The following is an 18,143-nucleotide window of genomic DNA, read 5'->3' on the forward strand; positions in this document are numbered from 1 at the left end:
TTTATAATTTTATAAATAATTATTATAACCAGATTGTTTCTTTTATGCATTCTATTAGAGATTTGTATTTAGACTCTATTGATGATGTAGATATTAATTTATCTTCTTTTTATTTCCATATAATTGAACCATTTCTTAACTTAAATATATAAATCCATCCAAATCTTTTGTTGTCAGTATCATTTTTCTAGTTTGTATCTAAATATCTATATAGTTCTTCTGAGTTGGATACAAGATAAATTAGTCTATAATTTGTTGTCTTTCAAATGTATGGTTGTGTATTGAGAAGTAATATAATATATAAAAATAATATAAAATATCATAAGAATTTGATTTGTAATATAAAAAAAAGAAAAAGAAAAAAAAGACATAGTTATAAATATTGATAGTTTATCTCCAAAGATTAGTCAAGATAGGTTGGTATGGACTTGAGATGGAATGGTATAGTGCTAAGGTAAAGAAATATGGACTGAAGTGGTGTGACATAGGCTTGTATTGACTTTTGGACCTCTTTCTTTTTCTTCTTTGCTCGGGCTCTCTTTTCTTAGATATAGCCAACCATTCTTTGGAGGTTTTTTCAAAAAAAAATTAATATTTTATTTGGAGATTTTGAAAAATGGTTCTTCTTTTTGTTAGCTTTTTAAAAATCTTTTATTTACTTTGAGAATAGTTAGCATGAAGACAAAGTATATTTATGAATTATAAGAGAATTAATACTTTTTAAGGTCTTTTTTAGGATTTTCTTTGGCAGATTTTTCATAGTGTTTTTAATATTTTATTTGAAGATTTTGAAAAGCGGTTCTTTTCTTTATTAGCTTTTTAAAAAACTCTTATTCAATTCAAGAGGAATTAGTATGAAGATAGAATAAGTTTTTGGATAGAAAAAGAGTCAATTTGTTCGTGTTAATATAATCATTAGCTTTGTTTGTTCATAAAATATGTTATAAAAGAGTTTAAGAATTAAAATTTAATGTGTGTATATATATATATATATATATATATATAGATAGATAGATATATAGACTCAGTAGTTCTTCAAAGAATCATCACATGCTCAAATCTAATAAAGTATGGAGCTATGGTACCTACTTGAGTGAAGAAGGGATGACAGCTGCCACATATTATCAAGAGTATAAAATAATATAATTCATTTGAATAAAAATTACTATTTGATCATATCTAGTTGTAGCCATAAACCATGTTTTTTTCTAAAGTAAACACTCTTTTTTCAACAATGTATTATTCATTTTGCTACTTGTTGGTAAGTATGTTGAAGTGTTTGTATGAACTTTATTACATAATGTATTATGAAAGTAATATCATGTCTAATATTAGTTTAAAATACCAATTTATCAACCATGCTTTTATATTATGTTGCATTTGTGTCTTTTGTCTTTGTAACCTTTTTGAATTTTAATACCTTATTAAAAATATATATATAAAAAATAGATTACAAGTTTTTATATCAAATTATTATAAGATTTGATTTGTATAGGTATTGTAATATAATTAGACTTATTTTGATATATAAAAGAATTCAATTCCTAAATAATATTATGTATAGAAAAGATTTTTTATTTCAAATTTTTGTTGAAGTTAAAAGATGAGCTATTAAATTTGTTTGATATCATTTCTATTCATGAGCAAATTATCTACAAATAGGATAAGCATGTTTTATTTATCTTTTAGGTTATAAATAAGTAGGTTGTTATTTTCTTTATTTTTAGTCATATCTTGTTCTTATAATTGAGTATCAATTGCTTTAAACCATGCTCTTAAGGCTTAACAGAGTTTGTATAGAGCTTTGTGGAGCTTGCATATATAATTGTCTCTTTTGAAATTGTAAACCTTAATGATTCTTTTATTTAGACTTTGTTAAGCAAGATACTATAAAAGAATGTTGTTTTGACATCAAAATTTTAAATACACAAGTTGGAAGCAATAATGAAGCAACTATCTATAGAAATGATATTTTATTTGATCATCATCATTTTTTTTTTTTTTTTTTTTTTTTTTTTGTAGTCAAAGTCAGCATGTTATTGAAATTTTCAACCTAGAAGGAAAGCCTTATATCTTGATTAATTTAGATTAGATATTGGTTTTAGTTTGAATACCCATTTGGTACATATAATAAAACTATCAGTAAGTTATGGAATAAATGTATGTGTCTTTATCTTTTCAATGCTAGTAAGTTTGTCTAACATGACTTGAGGTTATTTATCATGAGCAAGTATTTAACGCATAATAATATTATTATTATTATTATGTTCAACTAAGCTTGGAAGATCTAAATAAATTATCATTATGAACTCAAAATAATAGATGTTAGGCTATATCTTTTAATTTGAATGTCATAGAAGTGGTGGACTAATGATAGGAGATTGTTATTGCTAAGTCTTGATTTCAAATAGTTTTTTAGAAAAAAGAATTGGAGTTAAAAGGTCATTTGAGGTTTGCTCATGTTAATTAATAGAGGACTACTATTTTGATGGTTGCTTGATAGTTTACAATGTGCTTTCTAGTGAAATAAGTATCAATTTTGATTGATAAAGAATGATTGGAGATAAAAGTTGTAGTACTAGTAGAGCTACTAAGATAATTGATGGCATAAGATAGGTGATCTTATCATAGATAATATTACAAGAGTAATAGATTTTATTGATCAAGAGATCATAATAGTAATATGCTTTAATCTTGATATCATAGCTTGTAAAGATATACTAACATGCATAAGTTATAAATTTTGTATACTTAGTTGCAAGGATGTATATTTGAGCAAAGCATCATGTGATTTGGAAGTGTGTCAAATTGGATTTTTTTTCAAAGAACATTTTATGGAAAAAAAAAAAATTAAGTGGAATTTGATTTTATATATAGCAAGAATTATATAATATTTATTTTCATGAAAAGTCAAGTGAGGTATTGGTGAGAGAGATGGATTTTTCTTATTTCTAAAAGAAACTAATTGCATTTTTTACAGCTCTATTATACTAAAAAGTGTCTGCTTGGCACTGGCTAAAGTTGATATCTAAAAAATAGTCGCATTATTCTACATAGATGAATTAAAGAGGTTGAGAGCTTCTTGTATAATTAAATTTTGGAAATTTTAGTTTATGTTTTTTACTTAAAAAGAAACCTTTTCAATTAAGTTTAACTTTTAGTAAGTAAAAAATACCTATCACAATGTGTATAGTTGATAATGAAGATAGCTTATTGTAATTGATATAATGGAGACATAAGTGCCATAGCTTGAATTTGTCTACTAGAGTCTTGATATGTTATTAAGCTAAAATTATAACTGAGTATGAAAAACTTATAAAAACCAAATTAATAAGTTCAACAACAACTAGTTTAAGTTACTGAAGATTAAAGGTATGGCATTTTTTGCCATGTGTAGATATTTTGTTTATTCTATAATTAATGATTTAATAAGATTTAGATAGAAATATATATATATATATATATATATATATATTCAAAATCATAGAAAAAATTATGAATAAAAGGCCACATATCAATTATTATTAATATATTTATTAGATATGTGAATGGAAATAGAAGCATGGCCTATACTATGTATATGGTGATGTTATCCTTGAATAAATCAAATTGTTCTAATGAAAGATTTGGATTCTAAAAAATTTAGAAGATATGATGATTTGATTATGTGTGATGTTGTGTCAGAGTCAAGATACCTAATTTGTTCATGGGTGGTAGAATAAATAGAAAGAACCTAACCAAATACATTTGATAATTTTAAAGACTTCAAGAAATCTTTTTCAAATTTAGAGTCAATATCATTAAATCTAATATCTATGCAAAGGCTATGTGCTTAATTTAAGAAAACACAATTGTAAAGGTCTTGGAGTTATATTGTAGAGCATTTTAATCATTCTTTTGAAATATAAAATTGGACATTCTCTTATCAAGTGATTGAGAGCACCATAGTGTTGGTAGGAACTTTTCAAGTGGTGGCACTAAAATTCAATGGACTACGGCTTTTGTTGGCAAGATTGCTAAGATGAATTTGACTCTTAATTAATACACTATTGAATTGACAATAATAATAATCAAATAGAAGAAAGGTGGCTAAGATGTAGTTGAGGTGAATAAGATTTATAAAAAGAGTTACTACAAATTGCAAATACATCCTTAGAGTAACAATTGATTTCTTTGATATAGAGTTTAGACTCATTGCTTAATAAAAAAGATTTTAATTTTTAGAAAGTAAGTTGTTTTTGTGAACCATGAATGATTAGACATATGAAAGATATTGATATAAAAGGATGTTAAGTACAAGAGTTGCAACATAGTCCATCCAAACAACTTTGGCTTATATAAGCTTATCTACAAGATCTTTGATAGTTCATGGAAAGTCTTTTATATTGTCATCCAAAGATAAGCAAGTATTGAATAGCTAGCTCAAGAGATTATTCTTTGGAGTTTGGTTAATAGATACTATCATAGCCTTGAGCACCTTCTAGAGGGACCTAGAGTTGCATTTTGTTTTGTTTTTAGAAAACAAATTGAGATCTACAAAATTGTGAAATTAACTAGTGTACACGATTTGTTGTTGCATTCTTCCATGGATTGTCTATCAATGGAACATGACTCTTTCTTAATATAGCATGATAAAACTTCTCTCATAAGGGCCTATTTTATTATAAAACTCTAGATATCATAGTTCTCATCTCTTACAAGTTTGGACTTAGTAGAAATCAAGTTGGTGCTGCTAGTCATGGTGCAATGAAAAGATGAGTGAGAAGAGATAGATACTTGAGGTTGGTCACTTGCTGTCAATATTACATGTGTGGGAGGTGTAGCAGTACCTAATGAGGCTGGCTTTAGTATCTTTGAGTCAAAGTTCAGCCAAGAGCTAAAGCTAATGTGCTTCTACTTGTTACCAAAAGTCATGGTTATTCCAACAATTTTGGTAAGTGAAAAATGAACGAGAACCTCAAATGATTGGAGCTAGCACATAATGTGATTTAAGTTGATAGCAGAAATAGAAACCTACATGAAATTGGGAAGAAATTGTTGTAAAAGCTTAAATAGCATTTGTAGATATGAGGATGGCAAATCTTAGCCCACATGTTTTACAGTTGGCTTTGTGAGACTGGTTGTGTGCATGCCCTGTAATGCACTTTTTTTTCCCTTTATCCTGTTCAACAGAGTTCAACCATGCTTCATATTTTGTTACAAGATCCACAAGCCACACACTAATTTATATAAATGTGTTCATGATTTGAATAAGTTGGAGCTCTTGCATTTCTTTAGCATTTGGAAAGCTGTCACAGGGCCTCTCAACTCTACTTTGGAGCCACTTCTCCTTAATACAAAATCAAGTCATCATGAACCAACATAACCCATTTTGGGAAGAGGCACATATAAAATTCTCATTCCTCATTTTCCTCTTTGTTGTGATTTCTACTTCAAAGTGTTGACTAAATTGTAAGCATTGAGTCATACTTGATTATAAGGTATTAATAATATGACCACATTTTCACAGATAATGGTAAACCATTGCAACTCAACACCCTGGCAACATAGATAATGAAATGAAGAACTACTAGATTACACACTTAATGTACTGAAACTTGAAGTCTTGGCTTAAGGGCTGGACTTGAAGAAACTAACTCTAGACAACTTGAAACTTCCATCTTTTTTGCAACATTGGAAGGGAGATTTGCCTTATGGTGAGAACTTCAAATGGTGCCTCAACTCTTCATTGATGTCAATCAGTACTGAACATATCATATTCATTTGAGAACAGCATATCACCCAACTCAACTTTGAGAACTTTTGGGTAAAACACTTAAGTATATTAAGGAAGCTTAGTTATGAGACAAAGATACAAAATAAAGTCTCTTTATTAGCCAAGATAAAAAGGCAAAGCATCCTTGACATTGGCCAAGATAAAAATGTCTTCTCATTGGCTAAAAACAGATGTTGCTCTTTCACAACGTAAAAGTATATGTTTTATTTTATATCAAAATAGTTTGTGTGTCCAATGACACAAGTTTCTGCTGAGAACTTCTATTGAAGATGGTTTTTTAGTTTATAATGCTAAAAAAATATGGGTTTGTATAATAAATTTGTGCTTAATATGGATTTTTTTTTAAATTACATGTTTTGGTTTCTGTCAACATTTTAAAATTTAAAACATGTGTCACAAAGAACAATCTACATGATGACAAAAATGAAAAGAAAAGAAAAAAAAGTCTAATTTCTCTACAATTCTCAAATACAAACATCAAATTTGATCCTGATATAAACACCTATGAGTATTACAACACAAAACAAACTTTAAACATGTTAATAATACAATTAGAAATACATATGTCTCAAAACACATGACATCACAAACACATTCACAAACAACTATTAATAAGAAAACCTAGTCCAAATACAAACGTTGTCAAAATCATACAAAATCTTCAAAGATACCACATACTAGCCCAAATTTTGCCTTTTGAGCAACTCCAATGAAGTAGACAACATCACACATGAAACGAGAATCACCATTGATTTTAAATCCACGGAAAGGCGAAGCTGTAGTATTAACAGACTGAATTTGGGGGGGGGGGGGGGGTCACGGCTCGGAAAGGGGGAAGCTGCGACACACCCTGATTTCAAAAAGCGATTAGGGCGAGCAAGCGACGACGAACGCAATAAGCATTCACATGGCCTCTCTCGGATAACAATTTCGCTGCGAATATCTCACGTCCGATTGCTTGCTTCGCCTTGCTTGCTTGCTGCCCCCAGTGACGCATTCGATTTGATACTGTGAACTTCACAGTGGCAGATTTGCATCGTGTGCGAGCTCATCGTGAGATTTCGACGAGAGTTTCATCCTTGTAGTTTTGCGAGGTGAGTTTTCCAGGTTTCGTATGCGTAGAGTCGGGATCGGAAGACGACGCCAGGTTTTGGTGAGCTGTGGCGGGGAGTTGGAGCTTGCTAGCGTGCGGTGGGCGTGTGTAGTGGGTTTTTTCTTTTTTCTTTTTTGTGTTTGTGACAATTTCTCTTTTGGGTGAGTGTTGGGATTGATTTCGCCGTGAACTCAATTGAAGCGGATTAGGGTTTTGGTGCACAATCGCTTGCCTAGGAGGTTGGGTCTGAAGGGCGGGATTTGGTAAAGGTGGTTTTGTTAGGTCAGTGATAATGATCGTTGGTTAGGTGGTGGTGTTTTGAGTCTGGGGTAAAGACAATTGAGGATGCTGAAGCTTGGAAGAGCTTCATTGGGATTTGTGCAATCGGTTGAATGACTCTGAAGAGAAGTCTTTCATAGGATTTTTATTCATGTTTCACTTGGGAGAATAAACAAAGGAGAGGATCGACTAGAGTCGTGATAGGTGCCAGGTTTGTTTGTCCCCCCAGCAATGGAGAAGGGGATTTTAGATGTTGTAGGAGGTGAAATCGTTGGTATAGTGACCCCAGTGTCGATATGTATGTTCTTAGTGGTTACGCTGGTTCACATTCTGGATCCTCGTGGGGAGGATGCGCCGGTTTCCAACATAGCCATGATGGTTTACAACGAGCAGGCCTCAGACTCATTTTCTGAAAAACTTGGAGGAGCGTTGTTGAACGCAATTGTGTTTGTGGTCATAGTCACGCTGGTGACATTCATGCTGGTCGCACTATTCTATTACCGGTGCACCAGATGCCTCCGGGTCTACATGGGGATTTCGGCATTCACAGTGCTAGCCTGGATGGGAGGAATCGTTGCTGTACAGATAATAAAATTGTACTCTATCCCCATCGACGTTATAACGTTCCTGATTTGTACCATTAATTTCGCGAGCGTGGGGGTCGCGGCTGTTTTCTTTTGTCGAATGCCTATCATGGTCACTCAAGGGTATTTAATTGTCATTGGAATGCTGGTGGCCTTCTGGTTCACGAAGCTCCCGGAATGGACCACTTGGGTGCTGCTCCTGGCAATGGCAGCATATGATGTTGTGGCTGTGTTGACGCCGAGGGGTCCTCTTAATCTGCTCGTGGAGCTGGCCATTGAGCGGGACGAAGACATTCCGGCTCTTATCTACGAGGCTCGACCTACCGTCTCAGGCAGAATGCAAATGCCCCCCTCGCCTGCTCAAATGGGATCAGATGCAGAGAGGCCCCGGGTAAGAAGGTGGAATCGGAGGGCGTCTCGAAGCTCAAACCCATCTCCGGATACAGAGCTTGGAGAAAGCCCAATGTCCTCTGGCAATGCATCACAACGTGATAGTACTCTGACTGCAGCTGTGGACGACTCTCAAAATCTTATCACTGGTCCTCCAACTGAACCTGAAGTTGGAATCATTGGCTCTCGACTAATTTCTTCTACAGGCGAAGGAGGTGCCTTACATGCTGTCTCCATTATTTTACATGAGAATTCACATATGGATGATGATACGGTTCCTTTGGTACAGCAGCAAACAAATAGTCCCTCAAGCCCTGCAACTCTAGGCAGGTCGGAAGCAGAGTTTGACCATCGATCTAGACCAATGAATGGAGCTACTCAACATTCAGAAGATGGTGACGAGGAAACTGGGATTGGACTTTCAGGAGCGATCAAGCTGGGTTTGGGAGATTTCGTGTTCTACAGCGTCTTGGTGGGGCGAGCTGCCATGTATGACTTGATGACTGTGTATGCTTGCTATCTCGCGATAGTTGCGGGACTAGGGGCTACGCTGATTTTGCTTGCGGTCTGGCAGCGGGCACTTCCCGCCTTGCCGATATCGATCTCACTTGGCGTAATATTTTACTTCTTGGCGCGTCTAGTCATGGATCCATTTGTTCTGGATATGTCCACTAATCTTGTTTTTTTCTGATCTAATGCTAGGAAAAGTCTAAGCAATGAATGATCCCTCGCTGAGGAACTAGGTAATGGGTCTTGCTTTTCTTGTACATATTTGATCCAATATTGAAGTAAACAATTTGAGCCCATATTTTTCTCTATAGCAGTTGCCTGTCAGTCTCTTGTCAAGTTTTTGTTTTTGATGTTTTCCATTATCGGTTCATTGAACGTCGGACCGTTCAGGTTCATAATTATTTTCTTCCCTGGCGTCTCACAACCATATGGAGCGAGTTGTAGATTCGTCCTGTCATAGATTGAGTGACTATGATATCAGTGACTATGTAAACGTGCCGAAGTGGAAGGCTGTTCTGTCGCGCTTTTGTTTCTTGCTCAAGTATCGTGATCTTTGACACAGATGGAGATGAGAATGAAGTGCAATTTTACTTCTGGTCAAGACGGATCAAATGACGTTCGGTGCTTCTGTTTTATATACTGCTTTCAGAAATGCATGTTTTGTCTTGCAGTTTCTCGTATTGCCAACATCTTGCTTTGCTCTTGTGATACGAACACGATGTGATGATGCATGAGTGACTAGAAGAGAACTTGTTGGTACATCCGCTTTGAATCCTCTACCTGTTGAAGCTCCTGCTGTTATGCCTGTGTCCCGTTCAATCGCTTCAGTGTCTATGAATGCGAGATTCATGCGCTGACAATATACTCCCCGTCATGGTGTGTTCTCGTCTTCCTCTGCACTAGTGGCAATTTTCCAGAGGAGTGTGCTTTTTGGTATGAGAAGTAGCACGAATAAGTGAACAACGAGCAGTTATTATTTAGAAGTTATTGAAGCCATACTTGATATTCTCACAGTTGAGGTTACTGGTTCAGACAAGCATGATGAATGCTGAATGTTTGTAATCATCAGGCGAAATTCCTACTTTTAGCAGTTTGAATGAGTTAGAACATAGTGAACCTTGCGAAAGAGTTGGAAGGCCTTTAGCATGTTCAGTTCAGAATGTTTCCACAACTCCAACCAATAATGCGTAGGAATCGCGTGTCCTAGCAGTATATTTGATTTCGATGCAGTAGGTTAGTCTCGTTCTCGCAGTTGAAAAGGACGAGGAAAGTTCAAAATTCTTCAAGATTCAGGTGAAACAAAGCTTTCGTTTATGTCAAACAAGTATATCTCCATGCTACGTGAACACTTCCTAGGTCAAATTCGAGTGTTCCAGGTCAACTTCAAGTTGACCAGAGCATGATGCACTTGCTGCATTACAGAGAATCAAAAAGCAACACAATCCTATGTTGCAAATACTTCTTTGCTACACCACCCATCGAAGAAACTTCTAACACGCCTGTCTTTCTTATTTGGCACCCGTTTACTTTGAGTCTTGATGCGCTCCCATTCCATTTGCCCGTAGTGAATGAGGCCTAACCATATCTTCTGAAGGAGTTTTTTTGCTGGCCAGAAAACCTTGTTAAAGACCGCATCATCATGTTCCAGCTAAAGTGCCCAAAGCATGACGGTGCAAAGTTCCATCCAAGGTTGGCTGATTTTTTGGAACTTCCTCGGGATTTGATCAGAGAAGTTGCCTTGCTTCTAGGTCAGCATTTGCTGAGGGCCTTGTGCATTTGCAATGATAGGAGAACATTCATGATGTGAATGCTCCGTTGCCAGGCCCTACGGGCAAAGGGGCATTCCAAAATTTGTGTAGGACGCATTCATCGGAGCGTCTAAAGCAAACTGGGTATCGAATATCTACTGCTGTATTTACTTGCCTCCACCACATATTGACGGCGATCACCCAATGCCACACCAATCTGAGGATGCCTGCCTTCTTTGGCGTGCGCCCTTTGGTCCTTATCAATGACCAGCACATGCGAAAGTAAAGAGGAAGAAGGCCTTGCCACATTTGTTCGATTAAGTTTGGGGCAAAATACCTTTGTTGAAGGAGACTTCTGCCCAGTTTGGCCAAGAAGCTCATGAAGAGAACCAAGGAGTCTTTTCCTGACCAATGCAATCTACTTGGATCCCACACTAATCCATCCACCCTGCCATAAAGCACAAAGATTGGAGTCTTACATGGGCCTAGTGTGGTGTTCATAACTCTCACTTGCCATATGGTACCCTATATGGTGGCATAGTTGAGACTTCCATTACCTTGTTGTAGAAGAAGTGAGGCTTTGAGACTCCCATTACCTTGTGGTAGAAGGAGAAGTGAGGCCTTGGCTAAGTAGTTCAAGGTTGGCAGAGCCATGAATATTGGCATGCTTTCCAAGTCAATCCACTCTAGTGGCGGACAAACTAAAAGACATAAAAGGGAGGGCCATCAGTATCTCCAAAAAAGCACCCCACCCATTTGTGGTTGATTAGGGCTAGCTTGACTTTGGTCAAAAGGAATCCCCAAAAACTTATAAGGTTTTGATGGCCACTTTTCCTACTCCACCTTCTATGGTAAAGATGGTTCAGGAAATAAACTCTGAGGAAAAGCCAAGAGATGCTATAGCAAAAACGAGAAATATATATATATATATATATATATATATATTTTTTTTTTAAAAAGAGGTTGGTAGGTATAAACAACTCGGTTCTCAATTTCATGGATCAAGAAAATATTATCTAAGATGAAGTGCTTTGGCAAGAATATTGATTACTGAAAGCTAATGATTTCTATTAAGACAGATTGTGGGCAAAGTTAAAGAACTTTTGCAACAAGTTTATATACCATATTTAGTAGCATAATGGGCCTCTAATTTGTAAAGTGACATCTCTCTCTCTTTTATAGAGTAATAAAATGAGCCCCCTCATGATGCCGAGTAGCAACCAATCACTTACAGATTGAAATGTGAGAATTTTTTTAGTAAAGATCAATAATTTGATTAACACTTTTTAAAGATTTAAATATAGCTTAGAAAAGTTATTAGGATTTATTTCACATTTTCTCTGGATTAATTAGGATTCATTTAGGATTTGATTTAGGATTTAGGTTTTTTTATGACTTTAATAAAATTTCATGAAAATTTGGTTTAGGATTTAGGATTTCATTAGGATTTGATTAGAGTTTCGTCTAAATTTTAATATTAAATTCATTAGGACTTTGATAGGATTTGATTAGGATTAATTTATGGTTTGTTTCCGATATAGTTATATTTAATTAGGATTTGATTAGGATTTCAGTAGGATTTATTTAAGATTGTGAAAATTTCACTAGGATTTGATTAGGATTTATTTAAATTTTACATAATATTTATTTAGGATTTTTATTTTTAGTATTTTAAAAAAATTATTTTTATTATTTTAGGGATTTTATTTTTTATTTTTTAAGATTTATTTATTATTTTTCTTTGAAATTAATTTATAGCTTCTTTATTTGTTTTTTGTGATTTTTATTAAAAATTTCTTTTAGATTCATTAAAGTTTGATTAGGATTTTTAAGCATTACTTAGAATTTAATTAAGATTCTATTAGATTTGAAAGGCTCTTATTGTTGCATTTTCTATTTATTCTCTACAGCTAGGTGCCTCATAAATTTTCAAGCAAGAATTCATGTTACATGATAATACTACTTCTATATCCTAAGCCTTGTTTCAAACTTAATATTGACTAAAAATTACAAAAGGGCACTTCAAGATTTAGACTAAATGCAAGAAAACCATCTCAATCTTTATTCATTGAAACTATGGCATTTATACATGTGAAAAGAGAAGACAATCCATTTATCATTTTTGTAGTATGAAGCCTTCATTCATAACAAGGTTGCAATAGAATCTTAAGACAATATGAAAAATATTAAGATTTATTCAAAAAAACTTTATAAAATAATGATATATTGCCAAAATACTAATCTTATGATTATGTAATGGATTCTCAAAACATAGCTAAACTATCATTTAGATTGATTTATAACTTGATACAAAATAATCTTGTTGCTTTGAAGAAATATATTGATAAAAGTCTTATAAAAAACTTCATTAAATATTTAAAATCTTTAATAAGTATGCAAATTATCTTTTTAGAGAAAAAAAAAAAAAAAATCCTTAAAAATATGTTTAGATTGTTCTTAACTCAACAAACTAATTATTAAGTATTTTTATCTTTTTCTTTTGATATTGAGGCTCTTTAATCAATTAGTTGAAGCTAAGTTTTATACTAAAATAGATTTACTATGAATCCACTAATTGATATGTATTAAAGAAGAATATAAATAGATAATTATATTTTCAATTAGGTATGTCTATTTTGAATATAATATCATGTCTTTTAGATTTAGAAATATTCTAGTTGTAATTTAGAATTTGAAAAATTCTGTGTGTTATGTTTTTTAAAAAATAAATAAATTATTGTTTATTATTTAAATAACATTCTTATTAATTGTAAGAAACTAGAAAAACATAAATGGCATATTTGTCTTGTACTAAAAAAACTTAGAAATGAAAGATTATATACTAAGATAGATATTTATTTTTTATTTTATACAATTTAAATAGAATTTTTACAATATATTATTTTAAATGATGGTTTGTAACAAAAGTTTAAGAAAATAAAGACTATCATGGATGGAATAACCACAAGAATTATATATGATGTCTAACGCTTTTTAAGATTTACAAACTATTATTGAATATTTATGAGGAACTTCTTTCAAGTAGGTGCTCTACAAACACAATTAACTTCTAAAGACAAATTTTGAATAGAGTTAAGATGCAAAAGTTATATTTGAAGGTTTGCTAACAACTTTTGTTTCAAATCTTAGTTTATGTTGTTTGGATTTTTTGAAGCTCTTTTTAATATTTCAAACTTTGCATTAGGTGCAATCCTATTACAAATAGATGCAAATATTATACTTCATCCTATTGCCATTGATTCAAGAAAATTTTGAAATGATTCATGAGATTTATACCAATGAAATTCTAACAATAATAAATTCATTTTAAAAATAACATTGTTGTCTAATGAACACTTATCACAAGCATCTTAAGTATTTTGTGTTCACACATGATTTGAATCATTATCAAGCTTAATAAAACACATCTTTGGATTTAACATCACATATTGTTCTAAAAAACAAACAACAACAAACCTTGTCACAAGAATTCATTGCATATTTACAAACACAAGAATATACGTTACAAGCAGCAATGCCAGTAATGAAGTCGCGGTTGCCATCTACCCACATTTCGATACCAAAACGTCATTGGTCTGATTTTCTCAGAGTGTAAGTTCTGCCACCATTTCTTCCAGTTGAGGGTTGGAACCGCTGGGGGGTGGATGCTATCTCGTACAATTTTCCTTGATAACTTGATAGGTAAACATTCTGTTCCAAGCTCAAGTCATTTTCTCCTCCCAAATTTGCAACAAAACTAATATAACCTCTCCTTCAAGAACCTGTTGCAGGTTTGAAATTGAAAAGAGTATTAGAACAGAAGCCCAACCTTCGAAGCTCGTAAACTTGTGCAGCAATCTTTAGGCATTGATTTTTATGACGTCTTCAGCATAGTCGACGTGAAGAACAGTTGTGGCTAATGACACCCGACCAGAGACTCAATTTAGGAGAAAATTCTACGACACAAAACCAGCACGAATTTGGGATGATATAATTCAAAACACAAGCCTCGTCGACCACCTGCATGTGTTACTCCTAACAACACAAAAGGAACAAGCATGCAATTCCTCCGAAGCGAAGGTAGCAAGATTGTTATAATCACAGACCAGCTCCACATACAATGAACCTGAGGTAGAGCTTCACTCACAGAACAATCCAAATATAAAAGATAATAAAGTTCTATGATTCCTCATGAAATGAAGCGCAATACAAATTGATGAAATATGATTAAAAAAGAAATAAAAATAGACTAATATTCAAGATGAAGCGGGACGCAAGGGGCAGGCTGGTGCATTTAAGGAGCTGCTTGATACTCAAAGTTGGGGTGGGTCGTCGACTTGCACAGGTCCATGGCCTTTTCCTCTGCTGCTTTTGTCGTCCTTATTTGATTTACTTGACAAAGGCGCTTGCTCGCTACTCCAGCTCCCAAGTGCAGTTGTCTCCTCCACTTTCAGGAGCTGCTAGAAACTTCGGGGTGCAGCATCAAGGGTCGCGAGAGCAGAAGAAGAGAAGCTGCTTTGGAAGTGGGTGAGGTGCCAACAGTTTGAGAGTCCGTTGTCTCACCGACGTTGATCCACGCAGGTGGGAGGCGGTAGGAGTCTGATCAGCTTACGCTCCTGAGAACGGCGATCATGCAGCGAGAAAAGGTTAAAAAAACGACATTAATTTGCAATCCGCTGGATCGTAGTGCGTCGTCTGAAGTGGCAGTTGTGCCACGTTCACTGGGGCGACGTTTCATGGTTTATGAGGAAAGTCTGTGGTTGCCTTTTAAAGAATACTCAATCGATAACGATTTGGGTTGAAGATGGGTGAGCAAAACTGCAAGCAATAAACCAATTGCAAGGTTCACAAACAGAATGAAATGATACTGGAAATGAGTATGTGAAGCAATAGCTGAAGTGTGGCACAACCGGTCGAAGAACGTAGTTACAATAAGTCTTGTCAATCAAGGAGTGTTGAGAGTTAGAACCACACAAACAATGTGGTGAGTTGCAACCAGGTGCGAGTAAATGTAATCTACAAAGATTCGTCCCATGTGAAAGCTTTGTGTCGGGATCTGGCAGGCCAAGAAAAGGTGGAGAGTGAAGGGGGAAAGGTGGTGTCTGTGTGGGTGTGAGAGTCGGTTGGGTTGCCCGTCAGAACGCTCTCCGGCCATCACCGCTCCCAGGAATGAGGGGGCGGGACGTTCATCTGGCAGGCCGGGGTCGGACCCCGCGAGGGAGGCACTGGACACCACCCGCGGCAATCGCGCTCAGGCCGGGGAGCCCTGAATCATCGTCCGGGGTGGAGGTCTTGTCTGCATTGGAGAATACAGATCAGATGTACGCACTATTGAACAGATCCTGTTCAAGTATAGTCGTATCAAATCGATTCCACCCCCACCTCCATATACCGGCCTTCCCCTTCTACCGCAACGGCTATGGTGCAACTCCACCTCCCCTGCCCTTCACTCACTCAATAGTATCCATCCATCACTGAGTAGTGTTCCATCACTCGCATTCACTTCATGTTTTATGTTTTGTTTCCCTTCCAAGAAATCTATCTATACAAATTTTCGATTTTGTGTTTTTTTTGTTTTCTCTTTTGTACATGCTAACACTTTCTTTCCATGCATAATTTAAATAGGAGCAAGTCATCTTTTACTACTTGCTTATCTATAAGTATTATTTTATCCAATACTCTAGATCTTATATGCATGGACACATTTTTTATTTCTTCCTTGTGTTCTACATGAGCAATTATCTATGTAAAGTATGATGTATTTATTTACTTTTAATACTACATTTCTTGGATTTTTATGGTATTAAAGCAAGGTTGTTTTAATCCTTGTTGAAAGAAGGCCATGTTTATTTTTATTTTTTATTATAAAATAACACTCATGGCTCATATCAATAAGGTAAAGGCTCTTCGAAACTAACTAGTAATTGTTGACAAGCCTTTAGAAGAAAGTGATATTATCATGGCCTTGTTGATGAGCCTTTCCGAATCCTACAATTACTTTATTATGGCATTGGAGTCCATTAAGCTAAAAGAGCTTACAATGGACTATGTGACGACAAGTCTTGCCTATGAAGTAACCAAGAAGAAAGAAACAGAGTCCCAAAGTGAAGATTCAGCATTCTACTTACATCAAGGTAAGAGCAACTATTCAAATCAATGAGGTAATATCAAATCTTACTTCATTTGTAGCAAAGTAGGCCATTTTGCTCGAAATCGCTACAAAGACAAAAAGATAGAGAAAGAGAATGCTAATAGTATGCAAGATGAGTTTGGAGGATAAGATTATACATTTATGGCAACAAATGGAACCTCTATGGCTGCCATATTAAGATGGATTGTGGATTGAGGTTGTTCCAAGCATATGACATCTCATAAGTGTTCATTTGACACATATGAGGCTATTCCAGCATCAAATGTGGTGTTGGCGGATAGTGGTACATGTGAAGCCATTGAAATAGGCTCTATTATGGTGGAGGTGGTTGTGAATAAACAAACCAATAGGATCAGATTCAAAAATATCCTTCATGTACCTAAGATGAAGCAAAACCTACTTTCGATAAGTAAACATCGTAATAGAGGGTTTTAAAGTTTAATTCGACATGAATAGATGTTTTGTAAGAACATTGAATAGAAAAAAGGTCTTCAAAGGCTTTAGAGAGGAAAAATTTGTACTATTTCATTAGTAAAAAGGTGAATGGAGTGGAGGTAGCTGTATTTGCTGAGTTTACATCAAACCAAGATAAGTTGAATATATGGCATTGTTGCCTTGGCCATTTGAATGTGAAGAGCATAAAAGAGCTTAAGTCTATGGTAAGCAGCTTAGATCTTGGCAATACAAGCCAAAATGCAAAACAACTTGCATGTGAAGGATGCATACAAGGCAAACAACAAAGGGCCTCATTTCGAAGTAGCGTAGTAATATGTGCCACCAAGTTGCTAGAGATTGTCCATTCTGATGTATGTGGCCCTATGAAGAACATAAGTATTGGAGGATCAAGGTATTTTCTTACTTTCATTGATGTTTATTCAAGAAAGATTTGGATCTACATTCTTAAAGCCAAGAATGAATGCTTTTGAAGGTTTAAGGAATTTAAAGCACTTGTTGAGAAACAAAGTGAATGCAAAATCAAGATGCTACATACAGTATCATTTTATAATTATTTATAGTATGTAAAAATTAATTAGAATATATAATATGTTCATAAGTCTTGGTATAAGTTAAAATGGTTAATAGATTAATTTAAAGAGAGTAGATTTAAGAAACTTTATTTTGAATTTTATCTTTTTTGATTATAGCATTTAAAAAAAATTATAGGACCTAAATGTTTAATATGAAATCTTGAGAAGAGATTAGAGCCTAAAGAAGAAAAACTTAACTAATATGAGGCTTATTAGAAGGGATGAAAGCAATGCATAGTTGGATGAATGCAAGGAATAGGAATCTTCATTCCTATTGGTCGAAGGCCATGCCCAATGGGCTTCAAGAAGGCTGCCTAAGGCCTTAATAGAGATTAGGGTTTTTCTCTCTTAAAAATATGTCAAGCACTTGATTGTGGAAGATAAAAGAAAATTACAATAACAAGTCCTAACAACTCTAATAGAATCATATATAAATTGTAATTAGAGATTAACAAACATAATCAAATATTAATAAATTCCAATTAAATTTTTAAATAAATGATAAAAAATAAAAAGAAATCCTAAATAAATCCTAATTGAATCTTAATCAAATCTAAGAATAATCTTAGATAAATCCTAAATAA

At 34.2% G+C, this 18,143-nt stretch overlaps 1 protein-coding gene and 1 non-coding gene across 2 annotated transcripts; one reads left to right on the top strand and one right to left on the bottom strand.

The window, feature by feature from the left end:
- The first annotated feature begins 6,652 nt into the window (after positions 1 to 6,652).
- Positions 6,653 to 8,930, top strand: LOC112280619 (presenilin-like protein At2g29900). Its single transcript, XM_024516284.3, has one exon. It carries the CDS (start codon positions 7,380 to 7,382, stop codon positions 8,811 to 8,813), a length of 1,434 nt encoding a protein of 477 aa, XP_024372052.1. The 5' UTR covers positions 6,653 to 7,379; the 3' UTR covers positions 8,814 to 8,930.
- Positions 8,931 to 15,509: 6,579 nt separating this feature from the next.
- LOC112280735 (small nucleolar RNA U3) lies at positions 15,510 to 15,740 on the bottom strand. The gene has a single exon (XR_002969398.1). It is a non-coding gene; the product is annotated as a small nucleolar RNA U3 (small nucleolar RNA).
- Between the last annotated feature and the right edge of the window lie 2,403 nt (positions 15,741 to 18,143).

The sequence above is a fragment of the Physcomitrium patens genome, chromosome 3 (genome assembly GCF_059467195.1).
Source record: "Physcomitrium patens ecotype Gransden chromosome 3, ASM5946719v1, whole genome shotgun sequence".
Taxonomy (NCBI): Eukaryota; Viridiplantae; Streptophyta; class Bryopsida; order Funariales; family Funariaceae; genus Physcomitrium; species Physcomitrium patens.